General features: G+C 47.1%; 2 protein-coding genes across 3 annotated transcripts in view; both read left to right on the top strand.

Annotated features, from left to right (window-relative positions):
• The window catches only part of abhd14a (abhydrolase domain containing 14A), a 32,408-nt gene extending 29,873 nt beyond the window's left edge, over positions 1–2,535 (top strand). For both annotated transcript variants that reach the window (XM_078209297.1, XM_078209298.1), the window contains exon 5: positions 1,174–2,535. In XM_078209297.1, coding sequence (XP_078065423.1) covers positions 1,174–1,353 — 180 coding nt within the window. In that variant the 3' untranslated portion in view covers positions 1,354–2,535. The remainder of the gene's footprint in view (positions 1–1,173) is intronic.
• LOC144491457 (large ribosomal subunit protein eL32) lies at positions 1,552–25,405 on the top strand. Its single transcript, XM_078209299.1, has 5 exons — positions 1,552–2,047; positions 9,850–10,046; positions 11,744–11,844; positions 12,117–12,298; positions 25,231–25,405. The coding sequence occupies exons 3-5, from the start codon at positions 11,749–11,751 to the stop codon at positions 25,358–25,360; spliced, it is 408 nt and encodes a 135-aa protein (XP_078065425.1). The 5' UTR covers positions 1,552–2,047; positions 9,850–10,046; positions 11,744–11,748; the 3' UTR covers positions 25,361–25,405.

The raw sequence follows: 25,405 nt of genomic DNA, 5'->3' as shown, positions 1-25,405 counted from the left end.
CAGTCTCAGTACCTGTCCTCTCAATACCACCACGGCTTCTGGCTCACTCCCTCCCCCTGTAGGATATTCTGCACCCTCTCCATGATGTCCATGATGTACCAGGAAGGGAGCACACCTGTGGGACACATTCTTCAAGACCATGTTCATCATCTGGAAGGTTTGGGACGGACCCATGATGATGGTTACAGGAAGCCTATCTGTCTCCCTAACTATGGAATTTCTTTTCACAACTTCATGACTTTGCTTTCCGTTTCTCTGCCCCACAAAGACCCTCGCTCATTGGAGACATGGTCTGGACGACACTCCTTCAAGTTGTCTTGCCTCCCAGCAGTCTCCAATCTGAGGACCAGTTTAAAAGTGACACATACCCCAAAGAGATCCTGTACTTGCTGCCTCTGCCTCCTATTCCAGCTGGCTATCCGTCGACTATTTATCTCACTGCCTGTGAGCAGACATATCCTGGAACATACAATCCAAGAAGCTGTCCTCCTCCCCGATGCTCCGCAATGATTCCAGCTGCCCCTCAACCTCGGATACTCTGAAACTGAGTTCAAGCAGCTGGAGACACTTCCTCCACATGGTCTGTCATGATGGAGAAAAAATAATGGAATTATGCAGAGAAATCTTGGATTTTAAAGTAACTTGAGTTTTATATTTCAAAATAGACACCCACCTCGAAGATGGGTGAGAATGTACAGTTAGTCACTGACAGGAATGACTGCAGGGAGTTTCTCTAAGGGGATCCTCCCCTGTGTTTCCAGACTAAATACTCCTAAACACATCCAGACAGTGATTACCATCTCTGGTAAAGACAAGGAACATAACTATCTTACCTCAAAGACCTCGGGTGTAATTGCCTCCCTAGGCTGACTAGTGGAGATTATAGAATGTTGTTGTATGGCTTCATCTGGGCGGGATCCTATGTCTGGACAATTATTTGATTAATCTGTACTGTCTGTGGGATCTTGCTGTGTGCAGATTGACTGCCGTGCTTCCTGCAATAGGGGCTACAGTTTTCTACAGTATTTTATTAGCTGTAAAGTACTTTGGGACATCCTGAATTTGTGAACAGTGGAAATGGGAAGTTTTTTCTTTGTGTGACAGAGCAGGGCTGTGCTGAAAGAGGTGTTAGTGTTTTACATGGGGAACTTAAATGTGTACTTCTGTTTGCAGACCCCAACCCTGATTGTATTTGGAGAATTGGACACAAATCTCGGTGTGCAGTCCCTGAAGAATTTAAATAATCTTCCGCATCACACTGTCTTCAAGATACCAGCGGCACATCACGCTTGTTACCTCGATGAGCCAGATAAGTTTCATGATGCGTTACTGGACTTCCTAGCCAAATTTTAGTTTGGAGGGTTTACACTACTGATGCTTCTCTGCATCAGCTACTTGCAAAACAGTTGAGACCAACACTAAACCAGCTTCCTCAGCAGTTGACTTTATTAACTTTTAATATTCTTAACAAGAAACTAAAACAGTAAGGAATTCAGCTTATTTTTAAAAAATGTATCTGAAGTTCCAGCAGATATTAATTAAAGTTGAGAATTGACAGGAATTGAAAAAAAAATGGAATTCAGTTGTGGGCTGAATGGGTTCATGTATCCTCTGGTGTGGAACCAAACCTTACAGAGCAGAAGCACCCCAGGTCCAAACCCTGGCCTCTGCTGAGGTAGCTGGACCACAAAGGTTACATCGTGAGGAGAAATCACAAATGAGATTGGTATTGCCTGGAATTTAGAAGTTTAAGGAGGAATTTGTTTGAAGTTTTCAAGATAAGAGCTCTCCCACTGGGGGACGAAGCCCCAAAAAACAGAAAGAGCCCAGTCTCCATGCCCAGCTGTTGTCTCGTTAACTGATTTCAGCCAAGCAGTTCTGATGGTCACAAAGGCCACAGGGATCATCAATGGATCTACCTCTGGGCTTCGTGGAGTACGAACTGCCTTATTAAGCGAGTGGAAGCTCACCCAATGGAAAGCAGTCAGCAGGGGTTTTATCAACTTGCCACTCTACCCAGACTGATGTTGTCGATCCTGAGGTGAAGGTAACTTGCTATGGCGCAGGAGCAGCTTTTCCTTTAGTGCACATTAAAGGGTTTTGGTGACAGAAAACTGGTGTTTGGCTGAATTACTACACAAACGCACAATAAAAATGCCAAGAGTAGTTTCTGGCATCCTTGTCAAGTGGAGTGGAAAATTCATCCCGTTTTCCTTTTCCAATTACTAAGCAAAAGGTTCGCTCCCTCTCACAATAAGGTATTTATCTTTCCACCTTTTTTGAAGAAAATAGACCACACCTTAGCCTTAAAATCAGCTTGCCTTCACCTTTTCACATTTATCTGTGATAGTCTGTGACACTATCAGATGTCATTCGAGGCTCGGATCACCAAGAGATAACTTTGTTTGTTTTTTAGCCCTGCATTACCTGCTCGGTATCCTTTCAGAAAGAATTTGAATCCACCATTTACCTCTCGATAACAAAACACTAATGTTCCAAATACGGACACGTTTCAAATAAATACAGATTTCATCATTTTTGTCTGTTGTTTTTTAATGCCTTTGCCGAAGGTTTTAGTTGAAAAGCCCAGCCTCTTGGAGCCAGTGGTTTGGATGCTGGAGCTGATTTGGGGTAGCACCTTATTGCAGTCAGCAGTTTTCTCATGCTCTTTAGCTGAGTGAGAGAGATTTGTCCCCTGCTATTCTGCTGTTTAACAAAAATGAACTTTCAAGGCCATTTTGAAAGAGTACAGACTATTGCTCAGAGAAATTCAGTGTCTTCTGTAGGAAAAGGAGGCCATTTAACCCCTCAAACCCACTTCACTAGTCAGTTAGATCAGGGCTGATCTGTATCTCAACTCCATTTATCCACCATTCTTCCAAATCCCTTGACGCACTTTCCAAACAGAAATCTGTTGGTCCCAGTCCTCAAAGTCCATCAATCTGCATTTATTTGATGCTTTAATACAGAACTCAACAAGGTCAAGAATTACATTCTCTCTCTCGGAGGCATAATCTGACGTCGTCTATCCTTCTTGTCATTGCAGCTGTTGAAGTAGGTGATCACACTATCCACACCCCATCCTCCCTCCCCACCCCAGACCCCCTCCTTCCACTGCCACCCCATCCCCACATCCTACTCCCCACCCCAGACCCCCTCCCCTTCAACTGCCCCCATCCCGTCCCTTGTCCCCTCTCCACGCCCCACCTTCCCATCTCCCCCCGCCATGACACCCATACCCTGTGAAAGATTTTTTTTAAAATCACTCCTGACGTGTTGTAGATGGTGGACAGTCTTTGGGCAGTGTGGAGGTGAGCACTTGTCCAGAATTCCCTGCCTCTGATATGCTCTTGTCGCTACCATGTTTCTATAGCTGATCCGGTTGAGTTCCCAGTGTGACCCCTAAGATGATGATGATGGTAAAAGATTTGGGGGTGGGGGGAGCTTCATTGATGTAAATGCCACTGAATGTCAAGGGCAGATAGTTCCCACAAATGTGGCATGAATGTGACCTTCAACCGCCACAACCATCTTCCTTTCTGCTAGCTATGAGTTTTTTGAAAACGTTTTTATTTACTGTTGTCACAAGTAGGCTTACATCAACATTACAATTAAGTTACTGTGAAAACCCCTAGTTGCCACACTCCGGCACCTGTTACTTGATTTGATTTATTTTTGTCACATGTATTAACATACACTGAAAAGTATTGTTCCTTGCGCGCTATACAGACAAAACATACTGTTCATAGAGAAGGAAACGGGAGAGTGCAGAATGTAGTGTTACAGTCATAGCTAGGGTGCAGAGAAAAATCAACTTAATGCAAGGCAAGTCCATTCAAAGTCTGACAGCAGCAGGGAAGAAGCTGTTCTTGAGTCGGTTGGTACGTGACCTCAGACTTTTGTATCTTTTTCCCGAAGGAAGAAGGTGGAAGAGAGAATGTCCGGGGTGCGTGGGGTCCTTAATTATGCTGGCTGCTTTGCCGAGACAACGGGAAGTGTAGACAGAGTCAGTGGATGGGAGGCTGGTTTGTGTGATGGATTGGGCTACATTTACGACCTTTTGTAGTTCCTTGCGGTCTTGGGCAGAGCAGGAGCCATACCAAGTTGTGATACAACCAGAAAGAATACTTTCTATGGTGTATCTGTAAAAGTTGGTGAGAGTCGTAGCTGACATGCCAAATTTTCTTAGTCTTCTGAGAAAGTAGAGGCGATGGTGGGCTTTCTTAACTATAGTGTCGGCATAGGGGGATCAGGACAGGTTGTTAGTGACTCTTTCTACTTCGTCCCCATTGATTAGACAGGGGCATGTTCTCTTTTACGCTTCCTGAAGTTGATGACAGTCTCCTTCGATTTGTTGACATTAAGGGAGAGATTATTGTTGCCGCACCAGTTCACCCAGGTTCTCTATCTCATTCCTGTACTCTGTCTCGTCGTTGTTTGAGATCCAGCCCACTACGGTGGTGTTGTCAGCAAACTTGAAGATCGAATTGGAGGGGCATTTGGCTGCACAGTCATAGGTGTATAAGGATTATAGTAAGGGGCTGAGAACACAGCCTTATGGGACACCGGTGTTGAGAATGATCGTGGAGGAGGTGTTGTTGCCTATTCTTACTGATTGTGGTCTGTGAGTCATAGCTGATATGCCAAATTTCCTTAGTCTTCTGAGAAAGTAGAGGCATTGGTGGGCTTTCTTAACTATAGTCTCATATGGGGGGACCAAGACAGGTTGTCGGTGATCTGGACACCTAAAAACTTGAAGCTCTCGACCCTTTCTACTTCGTCCCCATTGATGTAGACAGGGGCATGTTCTCCTTTTCCTGAAGTCAATGACAATCTCCTTCGTTTTGTTGACATTGAGGGAGAGATTATTGTTGCCGCACCAGTTCACCAGATTCTCTAGCTCATTCCTGTACTCTGTCTCGTCATTGTTTGAGATGTGACCCACTATGGTGGTGTCGTCAGCAAACCTGAAAATCAAATTGGAGGGGAATTTGGCCACACAGTCATAGGTGTTTAAAGAGTACAGTCGAGGCTGAGAACACAGCCTTGGGGGGCACCGGTGTTGAGGATGATCGTGTTTGGATACATTGAGGGAGAATTTAGTATGACCAATGCACCTAACTAGTACGTCTTTCGGACTGTGGGAGGAAACCAGAGCATCCAGAGGAAACGCACGCAGACACAGGGAGAACGTGCAGATTCCACACACAGTGACTGAATTGAACCCGGGTCCCTGGCGCTGAGGCAGCAGAGCTAACCACTGTGCCACCATTCCGCTCCAGTCAGCAGAGAGATTCCCCCCAACCCGCTTCCCCCGCCCAATTCCTTTTGCATCAATTTTTGCTAGCGTTCCTTGGTCCCCATTTTGGGGCAGCATAGTGGTTAGCAGAGCTGACTCACAGTGCCAGGGACCCTGGTTCAATTCTGGCCTTGGGTGACTGTCCATGTGGAGTTTGCAATTCCATCCTGTGTCTGTGTGGGTTTCCTCTGGGTGCTCCGAATTTCTTCCACACTCCAAAGATGTGCGGGTTAGGTGGATTCACCTTGCTAAATTGCCCTTAGTGCTGAGATTAGCAGGGTAAATAAGTGGGGTTCCAGAGATAGGGCCTGGGTGGTATTGTTGGTGCAGGGCAGAATGGCCTCCTTCTGCACTGTAGTGATTCTACGAATACCAGTTTGATGTCACCTTGCCTCTAGAGTTCAGCTCTTTTGTTTGAACCAAGGCTTTCATAGGGTCTGGACCTGGTGGAACCAAAAATTGATTCAATAACCAAGAGTTGAGAAATGGGCTTAGGCTGCATATAATAGACTGAATTGATATGGATTTCATTCATACAGTGCCAGCTCTGCCTCCAATTTCATGTCTGTCAGAAAGTTGTGGTTTCAAGCCCCACACAAAGATTCAAGCACAAAAGTCGAGGCTGACACTCCAGTATAGTAATGAGGGAGAGCTGCACTGTCGGAGATGCAGGGTGGGATTTTATGGTCTTGCTCATCCCAAAACCGTAAAATCCCGCTGGAGGTCAACGGACCTTTCCATTGTCTGCCCTCATCTGCTCCAATTTCCATGGCAGGGCAATAAAATTCAGACCACAATCTTTCATCTGAGTTGTTAAACTGAGGCCGAATCTGCCCTTTTGAGTGGATGTAAGAGATCCCATGGCATTGTTCTGAAGAAGAGCAGAGGAGTTCTCACCAGTGTCCTAGCCCATATTTTTCTCTCAGTCAATATCACAAAAGCAGATTCTCTGGTCATTAACACACAGCTATTTGTTGGATCTTGTTGTGCACACATTGGCTGCTGTAGTTCTCTACTTTCCTACACTTCAACAACTACTGGGCGGCACGATAGCGCAGTGGTTAGCACTGCTGCTTCACAGTTCCAGGGTCCCGGGTTCGATTCCCTGCTCGGGTCACTGTCTGTGTGGAGTTTGCACATTCTCCTCGTGTCTGCGTGGGTTTCCTCCGGGTGCTCCGGTTTCCTCCCACAGTCCAAAGATGTGCGGGTCAGGTTGATTGGCCAGGTTAAAAATTGCCCCTTAGAATCCTGAGATGCGTAGGTTAGAGGGATTAGCGGGTAAAATATGTGGGGGTAGGGCCTAGGTGGGATTGTGGTCGGTGCAGACTCGATGGGCCGAATGGCCTCCTTCTGCACTGTAGGGTTTCTATGATTTCTATGATTCTATGATTCTACTGAAGCAAAACTAATTCTGGAAATCTGAAACAGAAGCAAAATACTGAGTAGTCTTCCAGCTTTCTGTGGAGAGAGAAACTGAGTTAACATTTCAGCTCGATGATCTGGAATACAGCAGCTGAGAGTGTGGTGGGGCAGGTTTAAAGTTTTCAAAAGAGAATAGGTTTTTTTTCATTCATTCATAGGATGTAGATATTCTTGGCTGTGCCAGCATTTATTGCACATCCCCAATTGCCCTTGAACTGAGTGTCTCACTCAGCCATTTCAGGGGCAGTTGAGTCAGCCACATTGCTGTGGATCTGAAGTCACATGTAGGCCAGACCAGGTAAGGATGGCAGATTTCCTTCCCTAAAAGACATCAGTGAACCAGATGGGTTTTACTACAATTGACAATGGTTTAGTGGATACTTTTTATTGAATTTAAATTCTGCTTTGGTGTGATTTGAACCCAGGTTCAATAAACAGCTCTTAGATAAGGGACCGGGGGCAAGGGCAGCAGAGTGGGACCAGCTGAGCAGCTCTTGTAGAGAGCTGTCCTGGACATAGCAGCTCAGATAGCTTCTCTCTGTGCTGTGATCATTCTCTGTTAAAAGGTGCTGTCTAAATGCAAGTGGTTGTTGGTGTATTTCTCTCCAAAAATTTGCCATTGAATTTGCATCTTCCACACTTTCAGGCAATGCATCCCAGGTAATCGTAACTCACTGAGTAAATCAAATCCTCCTCATTGCACAAGGACTACTGCTGGGATCAGTGTTCACTACTTCCATAAACAAATTGGGCTTTGGGAATTGGAAGCGCATAAATTACACCAAATTGGGGGATGTAGTTATTAGGTTTAATCTCAGTCCCTCCTAGGGTGAGACTTACACACACACACATACAAATATATGTGAACATGGCCAATAAAAGGTCACCCCTTTAGAAATTGTCCTTCACCACCACGGCACGGTAGCACAGTGGTTAGCACTGCTGCTTCACAGCTCCAGGATCCTGGGTTCGATTCCCGGCTTGGATCACTGTCTGTGTGGAGTTTGCACATTCTCCTCGAGTCTGCGTGGGTTTCCTCCGGTTGCTCCGGTTTCCTCCCACAGTCCAAAGATGTGCGGGTTAGGTTGATTGGCAAGGTTAAAAAAAAAATTGCCCCTTAGAGTCCTGAGATGTGTAGGTTAGCGGGATTAGCGGGTAAATATGTGGGGGTAGGGCCTGGGATGGGATTGTGGTCAGTGCAGACTCGATGGGCCGAATGGCCTCCTGCACTGTAGGGTTTCTATGATTTCTATGATTCTATGATTTCTACCACTCACTTTGCAAATTTACTGAATGGAAATGGAGAAATACTCTTTGATGACAGTATGGAACTGTGGTTTAAAAATGAAGATTTTATCAAGAAGAGGTGGAGTTGTAATGGGTGGGGATGTGGAATGGACACTGCTGGTGGAGTCAATGCGCAGCGGACATGGATACACCGGAGTCAATGCGCAGCGGACACGGATACACCGGAGTCAATGCGCAGCGGACACGGATACACCGGAGTCAGTGCGCAGCGGACACGGATACACCGGAGTCAATGCGCAGCGGACACGGATACACCGGAGTCAATCCGCAGCGGACACGGATACACCGGAGTCAGTGCGCAGCGGACACGGATACACCGGAGTCAGTGCGCAGCGGACACGGATACACCGGAGTCAGTGCGCAGCGGACACGGATACACCGGAGTCAGTGCGCAGCGGACACGGATACACCGGAGTCAGTGCGCAGCGGACACGGATACACCGGAGTCAGTGCGCAGCGGACACGGATACACCGGAGTCAGTGCGCAGCGGACACGGATACACCGGAGTCAGTGCGCAGCGGACACGGATACACCGGAGTCAGTGCGCAGCGGACACGGATACACCGGAGTCAGTGCGCAGCGGACACGGATACACCGGAGTCAGTGCGCAGCGGACACGGATACACCGGAGTCAGTGCGCAGCGGACACGGATACACCGGAGTCAGTGCGCAGCGGACACGGATACACCGGAGTCAGTGCGCAGCGGACACGGATACACCGGAGTCAGTGCGCAGCGGACACGGATACACCGGAGTCAGTGCGCAGCGGACACGGATACACCGGAGTCAGTGCGCAGCGGACACGGATACACCGGAGTCAGTGCGCAGCGGACACGGATACACCGGAGTCAGTGCGCAGCGGACACGGATACACCGGAGTCAGTGCGCAGCGGACACGGATACACCGGAGTCAGTGCGCAGCGGACACGGATACACCGGAGTCAGTGCGCAGCGGACACGGATACACCGGAGTCAGTGCGCAGCGGACACGGATACACCGGAGTCAGTGCGCAGCGGACACGGATACACCGGAGTCAGTGCGCAGCGGACACGGATACACCGGAGTCAGTGCGCAGCGGACACGGATACACCGGAGTCAGTGCGCAGCGGACACGGATACACCGGAGTCAGTGCGCAGCGGACACGGATACACCGGAGTCAGTGCGCAGCGGACACGGATACACCGGAGTCAGTGCGCAGCGGACACGGATACACCGGAGTCAGTGCGCAGCCGACACGGATACACCGGAGTCAGTGCGCAGCCGACACGGATACACCGGAGTCAGTGCGCAGCGGACACGGATACACCTGAGTCAGTGCGCAGCGGACACGGATTCACCGGAGTCAGTGCGCAGCGGACACGGATACACCTGAGTCAGTGCGCAGCGGACACGGATTCACCGGAGTCAGTGCGCAGCGGACACGGATACACCGGAGTCAGTGCGCAGCGGACACGGATACACCGGAGTCAGTGCGCAGCGGACACGGATACACCGGAGTCAGTGCGCAGCGGACACGGATTCACCGGAGTCAGTGCGCAGCGGACACGGATACACCGGAGTCAGTGCGCAGCGGACACGGATACACCGGAGTCAGTGCGCAGCGGACACGGATACACCGGAGTTAATGTGGAGTGGGCCTAGAGCTCTGACGAAGGGCTATCCCGTTGGCTCTATTCTCTTCCCTAGGATGCTATCAGAGCTGCTGAGATGTTCCAGCATTTTCTGGGATTGTTGTCAGTGCAGGGTCGATGGGCCGCTTGGTCTCCTTCAGCACTATAAGGATTCTATGATTCTAACTCAATATCCTGATCTCCCAGTGTCCCCAGGAGCTGTGCACTTTGTTGGTGCCTCATCCTCTCCAGATCCGGGGACCCGTGACCAGGGCAACACCACACGGACGTCCAAAGCGGTGGGACCGAGACGTCACTTCCGGCTCTCCCGCGGCCCTTATATATCCCGGCAGGCCCCGCGCGGCCTTCTCTTCCGGTTCTTTCGCTGAGCGAGCGACTCGCAGGTAAGAGCGCCAGCAACCGCCATCCGCTTCCATCCGGCCCACCCTCCGCTCCGCCGCATTCCCGTCACCCGCTCCCCGCTCTGCTGCGCCCTCTCGGCGGGAGATGGGCCACAGGGTTGGCCGGAGCCGGGCTACAGGCCGGACTGGGGGAGATTGGGCCGTTGGAGGGCCGTGTAGACATTGCTGTGCTGGGAGTGCTGTGGGACAGGGCTGGGTTGAGCCTTGATGGAGTGGCTGCAGAGAGTGCACAGCAATCTGAACATGCAGCACAATGGCTCCTTTCTAAATCCTCTTCAACAGCCACATTTCTGACCAGCTGCCATCCCAGTAACAACTTCCACTCATCTTCATTTCTTCCTGCACCACTTTACAACTTAAATTTAATCAGCCAGGTGTCGACCCGTCTCCTCCATCTCTGTCTTCATAAAACTTTGCGTTCAACTCCAGATCTGTAATTAGCAAAAGGCCTCATACTGACTCCTGGGGCACACTTTGGTCACTCCTGCTTGCTGATTTGCTCCATCTATTGACTACCTTGTTTTACCTGGTTTTAAATTCTGTTTGGGAATAATTCTTTACAAAGTGGGTCAAATAGGTAAGATTTATGTTCTGACTATTCTGAGCTCAACACAAACTGATGCATCCTCAGTCTCTGCCACTTAAACTAGGGATTTTTGTGCTCTTTCAGAGTTGGGTAGGTGGAATTATGGAGCAAAGAGAGCACCCATTCCAGTTCTGCTTCACCCCAGTAATTGAGAGACAAGTCTGTTATGTGCTAAAACTGCATCATTAAGCTGTTGATGACCTACCTAACAAAATAATGCACCGTTTAGTTAACAGATTTCTACCACGCCAACTTTAGTTGCTGCGGCAACAGCTCAATTACTGAGTTGCCCGTCCACAGGACTAGGATGTCAGCTAGTACAGGGCCAAAGTAGAGCTGCTATCCGTGTACATATGCAGTTTACCGAGGGGGGGGGTAATGTATGGATGAGGGATCAGATTTCCTATCCCAGAGGGTGTGGATGCTCCATCGTTGAATGAAAGGATATGCTAAGTGAGTGGAGTTCAGCCAGGATGGTGGAGCAGCCTTGACTAGTGTATGGCCTGCTTCTGACGCAAGCTCTTGTCTAAACAAGGGATGTCAACAGAATGAGGAGTGGTAGGAGAAGTTTCGATTTTATTAATAGAGTCTTAGAATGATAATTGTGTTCAAATCAGGTGGAGCTTAGTGTGTGGATTTAACAAGCTGTCAGGATTGGGGAACAACTACTGAGGAGAGATGTTAGGGTGGGAGTATTTTTACCAGAATGGAGAGGATTCAGTGGAAGATTTTCACTGAAGACCCTTATGGATATTCCTCCTTTGTTCCACTGAGGCAGAGATTAGTGCATCTTAGAAGAGACCGTTATGCAAGGGCAGATTTGATGAGGCAAATGGCCTGTGCTGTGAACTGGAGTATATCAGCGTAGGGTGAGTACGAACTTGTGGCTGTGGATTCGTCCGGTAAAATAACCCCGTGATATTTTCAGTCTGGATTCTTGATATGTCACAGATGTGCTGTCCTGGAATTGTATCTCAGTACAGGAGAGTCTTTGGGTTGTCACATGTGAGCTGCTGGCTTCAACCACAGGATAGTTGTTGTTAGTGTGGAGCTGTCAACTGCTATTGCTAAGTGAAATGTTTTCTCTCAATAGTTACCATGCCTGCCCTAAGACCACTCATCAAGCCTAACATAGTGAAGAAACGCAGAAAGAAGTTCATTCGCCACCAGTCAGATCGCTATGTGAAGATTGCGGTAAGATTTCTGATCCTCTCTCGAGCTGTTCTTGGTGTTCACTGAGGGTGTGATCAGCCACATGTTCTCAACAGCAATTTAGATGTTTGTTATTATACAATGTTTAGTTGAATATGTCTGATTTTGGAAGAGGTCAACTTCTTGGCAGCACATGGGGAGGGAGATGAACCGAAGTCTGTGCTGGAGAAATATCCAAAGATGGTTTGGTACTGGAGCATTGTAAATAAGTATGGAGATTTTTTATTATCTTTTCAAATCTGTTTCTTTAACAGCGTAACTGGCGTAAACCCAGAGGGATTGATAACAGAGTACGCAGGAGATTTAAGGGTCAGATTCTGATGCCTAACATCGGTTATGGCAGTAACAAGAAGACCAGACACATGCTGCCCTCGGGATTCAAGAAATTCCTGGTTCACAATGTCAAGGAACTAGAAGTCCTCATGATGAGCAACAAGTAAGGATTCCTCCTGCAACCGAGGTGGTGTTTGAGACTGAATTTCTCATTGGAGTCAACAGGATTTGTTTATTCAGAGGCTATATAGATAAGTGATAAACTCAACATTACTGGGGCTTCCTGGGTTGTGGCAAGACCTGTTACTGGGCCAGAGTAGTCGAGCTACGATTCCAGCCTACGGTTTGCTGATTTCCCCAGCGTGTGTATTTTACTCTATGGGTTATTCTATGAATATGTTTGCTCTTTGAAAGAGCTGTTGAGTTGGTCCCTTTCCCCATAGTCCTGCAGATAGTTCGAGAAATTTCTTGTCCACAATGTCAAGGAACTGGAAGTCCTGATGATGAGCAACACGGGTTCCTCCTGTAACTAAGCTGGTATTTGGGACTGAACTTCTCATTGGAGTCAACATGATTTGTTTACTCAGAGGCTATGTAGATAAGTGCAGATATCTCCCCCTCTTGCATATGTGTGAATCTTTTGAAAGATACAATTGAACTTTGCCACCATTCAGGCAATATAGTTTCAGATATTTGTTTGTTAAATGAAGTAGTGCATAGGGGCCTTGTCTTCATGTTAGACAATACCTGAATCCAAACCATGAAAACAAATACGCTTGTCATTCTCATCTTGTGGCAGCCGACTGACTGACTGTTCACTTGCTGTGACTGCCACATTTACTACATTACAATTCAAAATTACTTGAATAGCTGCACATCAGAGTGGGTGGTTGTCGAAGAGGCAATAGAAATGTAGATTCTTTGTTCTTTCACACTGAGGGTTGGACAGCTCACTGCGACAGAAGGAGGGGTGATCGATGATGAAATATGGCTCGAGTAACCAGGAATGAAACGGGGCGAATGAATGAAGTTGCTTGACGCTGACCGTGCTGGATTTCTGTCATTGGCCGGTGTTTTTGCTTCCTACGGGATTGGTGCTGCAGATTGTGGTAGTCAGCTCTCATATAAAACATCTATTTTCCATAAGGAATTTCTAGGTAGTTAATTACTGGTAATAGTCTAGGAGTAAGGTTGAAGTAGAACTCTACAGATTAGTTAGTTGACGTCAATTGTGGGCGAACTTTTGAAATTGACAATTAATATAGAATATAAGAACTAACTGGATGCCGCAGTGGTTTTTTTTATCAAAGACAAATTGTTTTTGATCTTTTAAAATAAATGGAAATGCAGAGCTCTCTCTAACTGCAGTGGTTAATCTGGTTCAGCATGTGACTCCCAATTGCCCAAAGTGGTGTGGAAGCTCTCAGATGTGTCAAACTGGTGAAGAATGATTGTGAAAACTGAGTAATAGGTAATCAAGGCTGCCCTTGACAGTGGCACCCACATTTCAGCAACACAAGTCTTGTAGGGGTATTTCGCGATTCTCGGGAGCCTGTTAAGTTATATTTCAGAATCATGGCTGTTGTGCTGGAGGAATTAGGTAGCTGGTTAGTTGATCTGCCAGTGGTTACTGTTTGATTTGGGAAGGCGGTTTCTCCAAGCAACCCATGCGTTTTCCACGTGGCAGCTGTTTGAAATTTAGCATGGGGGAATATGGTACTGGAATGTGATAGTGTGAGCTGATCAACTAGAAACTAGGTGGAGCAGAGAAGGTTTGAGAGGGACATCGAAAAACTCCAGCACAATACAGGCCCTTCAGCCCACAAAGTTGTGTCAAACATGTCTCTACCTTAGCGATTACTAGGCTTACCTATAACCCTCTATCTGACTCAGTTCCATGTACTTATCTAAAAGTCTCTTAAGACCCTATCGAATCTGCCTCCACCACCGTTGCTGGCAGCCCATTCCACTCACCCACCACCCTCTGAGTGAAAAACTTATCCCTGACATCTCCTCTGTACCTACTCCCCACACCTTAAACCTGTGTCCTCTTGTGGCAACCATTTCAGCCCTAGGAAAAAGCCTCTGACTGTCCACTCGATCAATACCTCTCAACATCTTATACACCTCTATCAGGTCACCCCTCATTCTCCGTCTCTCCAAGGAGAAAAGGTCAAGCTCACTCAACCTATCCTCATAAGGCATGCTCCTCAATCCAGGCAACATCCTTGCCTTCTGTGGGCAAGCCAGTTCTGGATCCACAAAGCAATGTCCCCTCGGATCCCATGCCCCCTCACTTTCTCGATAAGCCTTGCATGGGGCACCTTATCAAATGCCTTGCTGAAGTCCATATAAACTACATCTACTGCTCTTCCCTCATCAATGTGTTTAGTCGCATCCTCAAAAAATTCATTCAGGCTCGTGAGGCATGATCTGCCTTTGACAAAGCCATGCTGACTATTCTTAATCGTATTATACCTCTCCAAATGTTCATAAATCCTGCCTCTCAGGATCTTCTCCATCAACTTACCAACCACTGAGGTTAGACTCACTGGTCTATAATTTCGAGGGCTATCTCTACTCCCTTTCTTGAATAACGGAACAACATCCGGAATCCTCCGGAACCCCTCCTGTCTACATTGATGATGCAAAGATCATCGCCAGAGGCTCAGCAATCTCCTCCCATGGTAGCCTGGGGTACAGCTCATCCGGTCCCGGCGACTTATCTAACTTGATGCTATTCAAAAGCTCCAACACATCCTCTTTTTTAAATATCTACATGCTCCAGCTTTTCAGTCCGCTGCAAGTCTGCACTACAACCACCAAGATCCTTTTCCATAGTGAATACTGAAGTAAAGTATTCATTAAGTACCTCCGCCATTTCTTCCAGTTCCATATAAACGTTCCCACCGTCACACTTGATAGGTCCTATTCTTTCACGTCTTATCCTCTTGCTCTTCACATACTTGTAGAATGCCTTGGGGTTTTCTTTAATCCTGCCTGCCAAGGCCTTCTCATGACCCCTCCTGGCTCTCCTAATTTCCTTCTCAAGGTCCTTCCTATTAGCCGTATACTCTTCTAGATCTCTAACATTACCTAGCTCCCTGAACCTTTTGTAAGCTTTTCTTTTCTTCTTGACTAGATTCATTACAGCCTTTGTATACCACGGTTCCTGTAACCTACCATAACTTCCCTGTCTCATTGGAATGTTGCTATGCAGAACTCCAGACAAACATTCCCTGAACATTTGCCACATTTCTTCCGTACATTTCCCTGAGAGAGCCTCTTTCCAATTTAAGCCTCCAATTTCCTGCCTGATAGCCTCATAATTCCCCTTACTCCAATTAAACACTTTTCTAACTTGTCTGATCCTATCTCTCTCCAATGCTATTGTAAAGGAGATAGAATTATGATCATAATCTCCAAAATGCTCTCCCACTGAGAGATCTGACACCTGCCCAGGTTCATTCCCCAATATCAAATCAAGTATGGCCTCTCCTCTTGTAGGCTTATCTACATACTGTGTCAAGAAATCCTCCTGAACACCTAACAAACTCCTCCCCATCTACACCCCTTACTCTAGGGAGATTCCAATCGATAGGGAAATTAAAATCTCCCATCACGACAACTCTTATTATTACACCTTTCCAGGATCTGATTCCCTATCTGCTCCTCAACATCCCTGTCACTATTGGGCGGCCTATAGAAAACACCCAGTAAAGTTATTGACCCCTTCCTGTTCCTAACCTCCACCCACAGAGACTCCTTAGACAATCCCTCCATGGTGTCCATCTTTTCTGCAGCCGTGACACTATCCCTGATCAACAGTGCCACTCCCCCACCTCTTTTGCCTCCCTCCCTGTCCCTTCTGAAACATCTGAAACCCGGCACTTGAAGTAACCAGTCCTGTCCCTGAGTCATCCAAGTCTCTGTAATGGCCACCACATCATATTTCCAAGTAGTGATCCACGCTCTAAGCTCATCCACTTTGTTCACAACACTCCTTGCGTTAAAATAGACACATCTCAAACCTTTGGTCTGGGCGCTCCCCTTCTCTATCACCCGCCTGTCCTCCCTCCCTGTCGGCAAGCTTTCTCTATTTGTGAGCTAACCTCCTCTCTCCCAGTCACTTCAATTTGATTCCCACCCCCCAACCATACTAGTTCAAACTCTCCTTAGCAAACCTCCAAGATTTTGTGACTCTGTATGCCTTGTTTGAGCGCAGATATCCACTCCATCTGACGAAGGAGCAGTGCTCCGAAAGCTAATGGTATTTGCTACCAAATAAACCTGTTGGACTTTAACCTGGTGTTGTTAAAATTCTTACTGTGTTTACCCCAGTCCAACGCCGGCATCTCCATATTAGCTGAATGGACCAGAGGCTGGTGACTGAAAAGGAGAGGGAGTGAAGAAATATTCAAACGCACATCATTTCTTGCAAGTTAGTATGGGCAGAACACTGCAGCATGGAACATCCTGTTAACAGTGCCCAATGTACTAGGGAGAAGTGAAGATTAAATGTACAAGGATAAAGCTCTGAAAATGCATGCCGTTTTAGGATTTTGACACTGACCTGCACAAACATTTATTCTGCTTCAACCAGAGAGAAGGGGTCATCCATTCCCAAACAGAAGCGTTTGGAGCAACTTGCAGCGTTGTAGAGACTTGGAATGTTCAACCATCACAAATTTTCATTTTTTACCAGGGCTTTGTGGGGAGCAGGGCGGTGGGGTTAGTTTAGGGGTTGATATAGGGTTATGTGGAGAGAGTGAGCATTGGGATTAGTTTGGGGATTGACAGGGCTGTGGGGAGAGAGTTGGGCAGTGGGATTAGTTTGGCAACTGATACACGGCTATGGGGAGAGCCGGGCAGTGGGAGTGATGACATAAGATTTGACTAATACCATGGGCTAAATCAACTCCTCCTGTGCTCGATATCAGTATTGGGTCTTGCTCTAAAGCCTGGAGATGCATATAAACTGGCGGCACAGTGGTTAGCACTGCTACCTCAGCTCCAGGTTCGATTCTTGGCTTGGGTCACTGACTCTGGAGTTTGCACATTCTTCCCGTGTCTGCATGGGTTTCTTCCAGATGCTCCGGTTTCCTCCCACAGTCCAAAGATGTGCGGGTTAGGTTGGCCATGCTAAATTGCCCCTTAGTGTCAGGGAATGTGTAAGTTAGAGGAATTAGTGAGGCTCGGGCCTGGGGTGGGATTAGAAATCATAGAAACCCTACAGTACAGAAAGAGGCCATTCGGCCCATCGAGTCTGCACCGACCACAATCCCACCCAGGCCCTACCCCCACATCCCTACATATTTACCCACTAATACCTCTAACCGATGCATCTCAGGACACTAAGGGCAATTATTAGCATGGCCAATCAACCTAACCCGCACATCTTTGGACTGTGGGAGGAAACTGAGCTGCGGTTCCTGAGGGACCGTGTTAGGGAGCTGGAACTGCAGCTCGAGGATCTTAGGCTGATGAGGGAGAATGAGGAGGTGATAGACAAGAGCTATCATCAGGTGGTCACACCAGGGCAACGGGAGGAGGCCAAGTGGGTGATGGCCAGGAAGGGTAAGGCTAGGGTGGTTGAGAGCACCCCAGTGGATTTGCCCCTGCACAACAAGTACTCCTGCTTGAGTACTGCTGGGGGGGACAGCCCGCCTGGGGGAAGCAGCAGTGGCCGTGTCTCCGCAGTGGAGTCCAGCCCTGTAACTCAGAGGGCTAAGGAAAAGAGGAGGAAGGCGGTATTAATCGGGGACTCGATGGTGAAGGGGACAGACAGGCGTTTCTGCGGAGGTAGGCGGGATTCTCGCATGGTGGTCTGCCTCCCTGGGGCCGGGATCCAGGATGTCGCTAGTCGCGTCCCGGAAATCCTGAGGTGGGAGGGAGAGGAGCCTGAGGTAGCGGTACATATTGGTACCGCTGATGTGGGTAGGAAGGGAGAAGGGGTCATGAAAAGGGAGTACAGGGAATTAGGGAGACAGCTGAGAAAGAGGAAAGCAAAGGTAGTAATCTCAGGATTACTGCCTGTGCCACGGGAAGGTGAGGGCAGGAATGGAGTGAGGTGGAAGATGAATGTGTGGCTGAGGGACTGGTGCAGGGGGCAGGGATTCAGGTTCCTGGACCATTGGGACCTCTTTAGGGGCAGGGGTGATCTGTATACAAAAAACGGGTGGAACTTGAATCACACGGGGACCAATATCCTGGCCGGTAGGTTGGCTAAGGTTACTGGGGAGAATTTAAACTAGATAGGTTGGGGGGAGGGGAGCTAGAAGAGTTGACTAGGATCAAGGAACTAATTGATGGGGTGGAGGATGCAGGGGTAAGGGGAATTACAAAATTAATGGTAGAGGAGAGGGTGCAAGTGAATGAAGGCGGTAATTTAGATAAGGGAGTAGAGGGAGAGGGTGTTCGCGACTCATCAAAGCGGGTCCAGATAAAAGCTGGAATAAGGACACTTTGCCTGAATGCACGAAGCATTCGGAACAAGGTAAATGAGTTGATGGTGCAAATCAGCACGAGTGGGTACGATCTAGTGGCCATTACAGAAACGTGGCTGAAAGGTGACCAGGACTGGGAGATGAATATCCAGGGGTATCAGGCGTTTAGGAAGAATAGACAGGAAGGAAAAGGTGGTGGGGTCGCGCTATTAATAAGAGATAATATCAGGGTAGTACTGAGGGATGACATAGGCTCTGAGGAACAAAATGTGGAATCGTTATGGGTAGAGATGAGGAATAGTAGAGGGAGAAAGACACTAGTAGGTGTGGTATATAGGCCCCCAAATAATAATGTTGAGGTAGGGAGGGCTATAAACAAGCAGATAAGGGATGCGTGTAAAAACGGAACGGCAATAATCATGGGGGACTTCAACATGCACATTGACTGGCAGACTCAAGTCGGTAAGGGTGGAATGGAGGAAGAGTTCTTAGAATGCTGTCGGGATAGTTTCCTTGAACAGCATGTTACGGAACCGACGAGGGAACGAGCTATTTTGGATCTGGTATTGTGTAACGAGGTAGGTAGAATTAAGGATCTTATTGTGAAGGACCCTCTTGGGTCTAGTGACCACAATATGGTCGAATTTCTGATTCAGATGGAAGAGGAGAAAGTTTGGTCCCAAACCAGTGTCCTCTGTTTGAACAGAGGGAAATATGATAGGATGAGGGATGAATTGGCTAAGGTAGACTGGGAGAGCAGGCTGGCAGGTAGGATAGCTGAGGAACAGTGGAGGATTTTTAAGGAGATCCTTTTCAGTTCTCAGCAAAAATATATTCCAGCAAAAAACAAGGATTGTAAGAAAAGGGAGAACCAGCCGTGGATAACGAAGGAAATAAAGGAGAGTATTAAAATAAAAACAGCTGCGTACAGAGTGGCCAAAAATAGTGGAGAAACAAGTGATTGGGAAAAATTTAAGAAACAACAAAGAGAGACTAAGAAAGCGATAAAGAAAGGAAGGATAGACTATGAAGCTAGGCTAGCAATTAATATAAAAAATGATAGTAAAAGTTTTTATAAATATATAAAAAGGAATAGAGTGGCTAGAGTGAATGTTGGACCCTTGGAGGACGAGAGGGGGGAGTTAATAGTGGGAAATGAGGATATGGCTGAGTCTTTAAATAAGTTTTTTGTGTCGGTCTTCACGGTGGAGGACACAAATAGTTTGCCAAATATTAACGATAGAGGGTTGGCAGCAGGAGAAATACTTAATACAATTAATGTTACCAGAGAGGCAGTGCTGGGTAGACTAATGGGACTGAAGGTGGATAAGTCCCCGGGTCCGGATGGAATGCATCCCAGGGTATTGAAAGAAATGTCAGAGGTAATAGTGGATGCGTTAGTGATTATTTATCAAAACTCGTTGCATTCTGGGGTAGTGCCGGTTGATTGGAAAACGGCTAATGTTACGCCGCTGTTTAAAAAAGGAAGGAGACAAAAGGCGGGTAACTATAGGCCGGTCAGCTTAACGTCTGTAGTAGGGAAAATGCTGGAATCCATTATTAAAGAGGAGATAGCAGGGCATCTGGATAGAAATGGTTCGATCAATCAGACGCAGCATGGATTCATGAGGGGAAAGTCGTGCTTGACGAACATGTTGGATTTTTATGAAGATGTGACTAGGGCGGTTGATGGAGGAGAACCGGTGGATGCGGTGTTTTTGGATTTCCAAAAGGCGTTTGATAAGGTGCCCCATAAAAGGCTACTGAAGAAGATTAGGGCACACGGAGTTGGGGGTAGTGTGTTAAAGTGGATTGGGGACTGGCTATCCGACAGGAAGCAAAGAGTCGGAATAAATGGGTGTTTTTCCGGTTGGAGGAAGGTAACTAGTGGCATGCCGCAGGGATCGGTACTCGGGCCGCAACTGTTTACCATTTATATAGATGATCTGGAGGAGGGGACGGAGTGTAGGGTAACGAAGTTTGCAGACGACACAAAGATAAGTGGAAAAGTGAATCGTGTGGAGGACGGAGAAGATCTGCAGAGAGATTTGGACAGGCTGAGTGAGTGGGCGAGGATATGGCAAATGGAGTATAACGTTGAGAAATGCGAGGTTATACGCTTTGGAGGAAATAATAACAAATGGGATTACTATCTCAATGGAAACAAATTAAAACATGCTACTGTGCAAAGGGACCTGGGGGTCCTTGTGCATGAGACGCAAAAGCCCAGTCTGCAGGTACAACAGGTGATCAAGAAGGCAAATGGGATGTTGGCCTATATTGCGAAGGGGATAGAATATAAAAGCAGGGATGTCTTGATGCACCTGTACAGGGCATTGGTGAGGCCGCAGCTGGAATACTGTGTGCAGTATTGGTCCCCTTATATGAGGAAGGATATATTGGCATTGGAGGGAGTGCAGAGAAGGTTCACCAGGTTGATACCGGAGATGAGGGGTTTGGATTATGAGGAGAGGCTGAGGAGATTGGGTTTGTACTCGTTGGAGTTTAGAAGGATGAGGGGGGATCTTATGGAGACTTATAAGATAATGCGGGGGCTGGATAGGGTGGAGGCGGAGAGATTCTTTCCACTTAGTAAGGAAGTTAAAACTAGAGGACACAGCCTCAAAATAAAGGGGGGTCGGTTTAAGACAGAGTTGAGGAGGAACTTCTTCTCCCAGAGGGTGGTGAATCTCTGGAATTCTCTGCCCACTGAAGTGGTGGAGGCTACCTCGCTGAATATGTTTAAAGCGCGGATGGATGGATTCCTGATCGGTAAGGGAATTAAGGGTTATGGGGATCAGGCGGGTAAGTGGTACTGATCCACGTCAGATCAGCCATGATCTTATTGAATGGCGGGGCAGGCTCGAGGGGCTAGATGGCCTACTCCTGCTCCTATTTCTTATGTTCTTATGTAAACCGGAGCACCCGGAGGAAACTCACGCAGACACGAGGAGAATGTGCAAACTCCACACAGACAGTGACCCAAGCTGGGAATCGAACTCAGGTCCCTGGAGCGTGAAGCAGCAGTGCTAACCACTGTGCTACCATGCCGCCCTGTGTTGCCAGTGCAGACTCGATGGCCTCCTTCTGCACAATAGGGATTCTATGATAAACAGGTAGTTGATGGTGCCACAGTGACATTAAACCAATGACCTTTCACTGCTGAATCATGTTGAAATGTAGCAATGTTTGATGGAATTGAAGTTTGTTGAGGAATTGATGGATTTAGATTGGAATTGACACTCTACTCTGCTCCAAACTGCTGCTGCATAAATGTCCCAGTGATATGTTGACCAGGAAGGCATGGTGGTACAATGATTAGCATTGCTGCTCCACGGTGTCAGGGACCCGGGTTCAATTACAGCTTTGGGTGACTGTCTATGTAGGTCTCCTCTGGGTGCTCCAGTTTCTTCCCATGGTCCAAAGATGTGTAGGTTAGGTGGTTTGGCCATGGTAAATATGCGGGAATAGGGTGCATAGTGGGCCGAGATAAGATACTCTGACAGTTGATGCACACTGCTTCAATGGCTTCCTTTTGCACTCTCGGTATTGTATGGTTCTGTGATATTGTGAAGGGCGAAGGCCACTCCGATACGTCTGATCTTCCTCAATATAAAGACAGATAGCAAACGTTTCTGCAAATATATCAAATGAAAAAGAGTGGCTAAAGTAAACATTGGTCCTTTAGAGGATGAGAAGGGGGATGTAATAACTGGAAATGAGAAAATGGCTGAGGCATTGAACAGGTATTTTGTGTCAGTTTTCACAGTGGAAAACACAAATAACATGCCAAAAATTGATGACAGGAAGGCTATGGTAGGTGACCTAGAAACTATCATCACGAACGAGGTGGTGTTGGGCAAGTTAATGGGACTAAAGGTAGACAAGTCTCCTGGTCCTGATGGAATGTATCCCAGGGTACTAAAAGAGATGGTGGGAGAAATAGCAAATGCACTAGTGGTAATTTACCAAAATTCGCTGGACTCTGGGGTGGTTCCTGCAGATTGGAAAACAGCAAATGTGATGCTACTGTTTAAAAAAGGAGGTAGACAAAAGGCAGGTAACTATTGGCCGGTTAGCTTAACTTCTGTAGTCGGGGTAAATGCTTGAATCTATCAAGGAAGAAATAGCGAGACATCTGGATATAAATTGTCCTATTTGTAAGACGCAGCATGGGTTCATGAAGGGCAGGTCATGTTTGACTAATTTGGTGGAATTCTTTGAGAACGTTACATGTGCAGTGGGGAGCCTGTGGATGTAGTGCATCTGGATTTGCAGAAGGCATTTGACAAGGTGCCGCACCAAAGACTTACATAAGATAAAGGTGCAGAGTGTTAACAGGTAATGTATTAGCATGGATAGAGGATTGGTTAACTAACAAAGCAAAGAGTGGGGGTAAATGGGTGTTTTTCTGGTTGGTGATCAGTGACTAGTGGGGTGCCTCAGGGATCAGTGTTGGGACCGCAATTGTTTACGATTTACATAGATGATTTGGAGTTGGGGACCAAGTGTAGTTTGTCAAAATTTGCAGATGACATGAAGATGAGTGACAGAGCAAAGTGTGCAGAGGACGCTGAAAGTCTGCAAAGGGATATAGATAATCTAAGTGAGTGGGCGAGGGTCTGGCAGATGGAGTACAATGTTGGTAAATGTGAGGTCATCCATTTTGGTAGGAATAACAGCAAAATGGGCTAGTATTTAAATTGTAAAAAGTTGCAGCATGCTGCTGTGCAGAGGGACCTGGGTGTCCTTGTGCAGGAATCACAAGAAGTTGATTTGCAGGTGCAGCAGGTAATTAAGAAGGCAGATGGAATTTTGTCCTTCATTGCTAGAGGGATGGAGTTTAAAAAGCGAAGTTATGTTGCAGCTGGATAGGGTGCTGGTGAGGCCACACCTGGAGTACTGTGTACAGTTTTGGTCTCCTTACTTGAGAAAGGATATACTGGCACTGGAGGGGGTGCAGAGGAGATTCACTAGGTTGATTCCGGAGTTGAGAGGGTTGGCTTATGAGGAGAGACTGAGTAGACTGGGGCTATAATCATTGGAATTCAGAAGAATGAGGGGAGATCTTGTAGAAACCTATAAGATTATGAAGGGAATAGATAAGATAGAAGCAGGGAAGCTGTTTCCACTGGCGGGTGAAACTAGAACTAGGGGACATGGCCTCAAAATAAGGGGGAGCAGATATGGGACTGAGTTGAGGAGGAACTTCACAAAGGGTTGTGAATCTGTGGAATTCCCTGCCCAATGAAGCAGTTGAGGCTACTTCATTGAATGTTTTTAAGGCAAGGATAGATAAATTTTTGAACAGTAAAGGGAATTAAGGGTTATGGTGAGCGGGCGAGTAAGTGGAGCTGAGTCCACAAAAAGATCAGCCATGATCTTACTGAATGGCGGAGCAGGCTCGAGGGGCCAGATGGCCTACTCCTGCTCCTAATTCTTATGTTCTTATGAATCTAACCTATTCTATGTGTGTGGCACTGAGGAATTCCGAGATTACTACCTTTGAGGTCCTACTTTTTAACTTCCTCCTTTCTTCTGACTGCTAGATTTCAATATTTCATTTCCTGTGTTATTAGTTCCTACATAGATCACGACTGTTGTGTGTTGCCCTTCCCCACCCCCCACCCATGTTGTACTCTATCCTGGTAACAAGGAGGCACACAACATCTGGGACTGAAATCATTGATAGGAGAAATGTTTGTCCATCGCTAGCTTGGCCAGAATTTATTGCCCATCCCTAATGAAACTTAAGAAGGTGGTGGTGAGCTGCTGCCACCTGCTGCAGTGCCTGAGGTGTGGGTGCACCCATAGTCCTGTGAATGTGCTTCGCCTGTCACTGATACCTTAGAATTGACAACAATCCCTCCCGGGCCATATTCCTGTAACCCCACGTATTTACCCTACTAATCCCACTGGCGCTAAGGGGCAATTGAACATGGGAAATCCACCTAAGCCATACATCTTTGGACTGTGGGAGGAAACCCACGCAGACACGGGGAGAACGTACAAACTCTACATGGACCATCTGAGGCCAGAATTGAACCTGGGTCCTGGCGCTGGGAGGCAGCCACTATGTCTGCTATGTAGTGCTGTGATCCAGTTTGCGTTTGCTACACTGGCAAAGGACATTCTCATCATTCTCCTGAATTCTCTAGCTACTGCCGACCATCTCTTGGACTGTGCACTTCGGGAAATTTGCAACCTCCCTTGTGCTGTGCCGTGACTCTGGTATTCCTCAAGCTCAGAAACCTCCAGTTCAAGCAGCTGGAGGCACCTCTAAAATGCAATGCTTACCCAGAAGAACAAAGTTGCATTTCAGTTTGAGATCACTTGAATTACTGAGCACCTACTCGCCAGTCAATTCTCATTCTCACCACATTTCTATATACAATGATTCGTCCAGCTGTGTTCGAGCTTGATCAAATGTGGTGCCCAGGAGTTTTCTTGAACCTGGGACTTGGTTGAAAATGCTGGTTATTATGAGCAAATTGGTCACTGTGTGGGTTGCTTTATGTCTTGTACCAGGGACTGTAATGTCATTGTGCATCGTCTGCAGCTGCTATTTAGACAATGAGTAAACTGCTGCAGACAAACTCTTCACTCGTCCAGATTTGGGAACAATTCTAACAAGTCTCTTCTTTTCTAGGTCTTATTGTGCAGAGATTGCTCACAATGTCTCCTCCAAAAACCGCAAGACAATTGTAGAGAGGGCTGCTCAGCTTGCAATCAAGATCACCAATCCCAATGCCAGATTACGCAGCGAAGAGAATGAGTAAATTGTTTTGAGAATGCCATCTCCAATAAAAGTTTCAAATACAGAA

Source organism: Mustelus asterias, chromosome 3 (genome assembly GCF_964213995.1).
Source record: "Mustelus asterias chromosome 3, sMusAst1.hap1.1, whole genome shotgun sequence".
NCBI classification, from domain to species: domain Eukaryota; kingdom Metazoa; phylum Chordata; class Chondrichthyes; order Carcharhiniformes; family Triakidae; genus Mustelus; species Mustelus asterias.
This window is presented reverse-complemented; position numbering and strand designations above follow the sequence as displayed.

Coding starts and splice junctions, on each gene's coding strand:
- LOC144491457 (XM_078209299.1), top strand. CDS start 11,749: ATGCCTGCCCTAAGACCACTCATCAAGCCTAACATAGTGAAGAAACGC. Junction 11,845..12,116: donor ATCGCTATGTGAAGATTGCG/GTAAGATTTCTG, acceptor TTTCTTTAACAG/CGTAACTGGCGTAAACCCAG. Junction 12,299..25,230: donor GTCCTCATGATGAGCAACAA/GTAAGGATTCCT, acceptor CTTCTTTTCTAG/GTCTTATTGTGCAGAGATTG.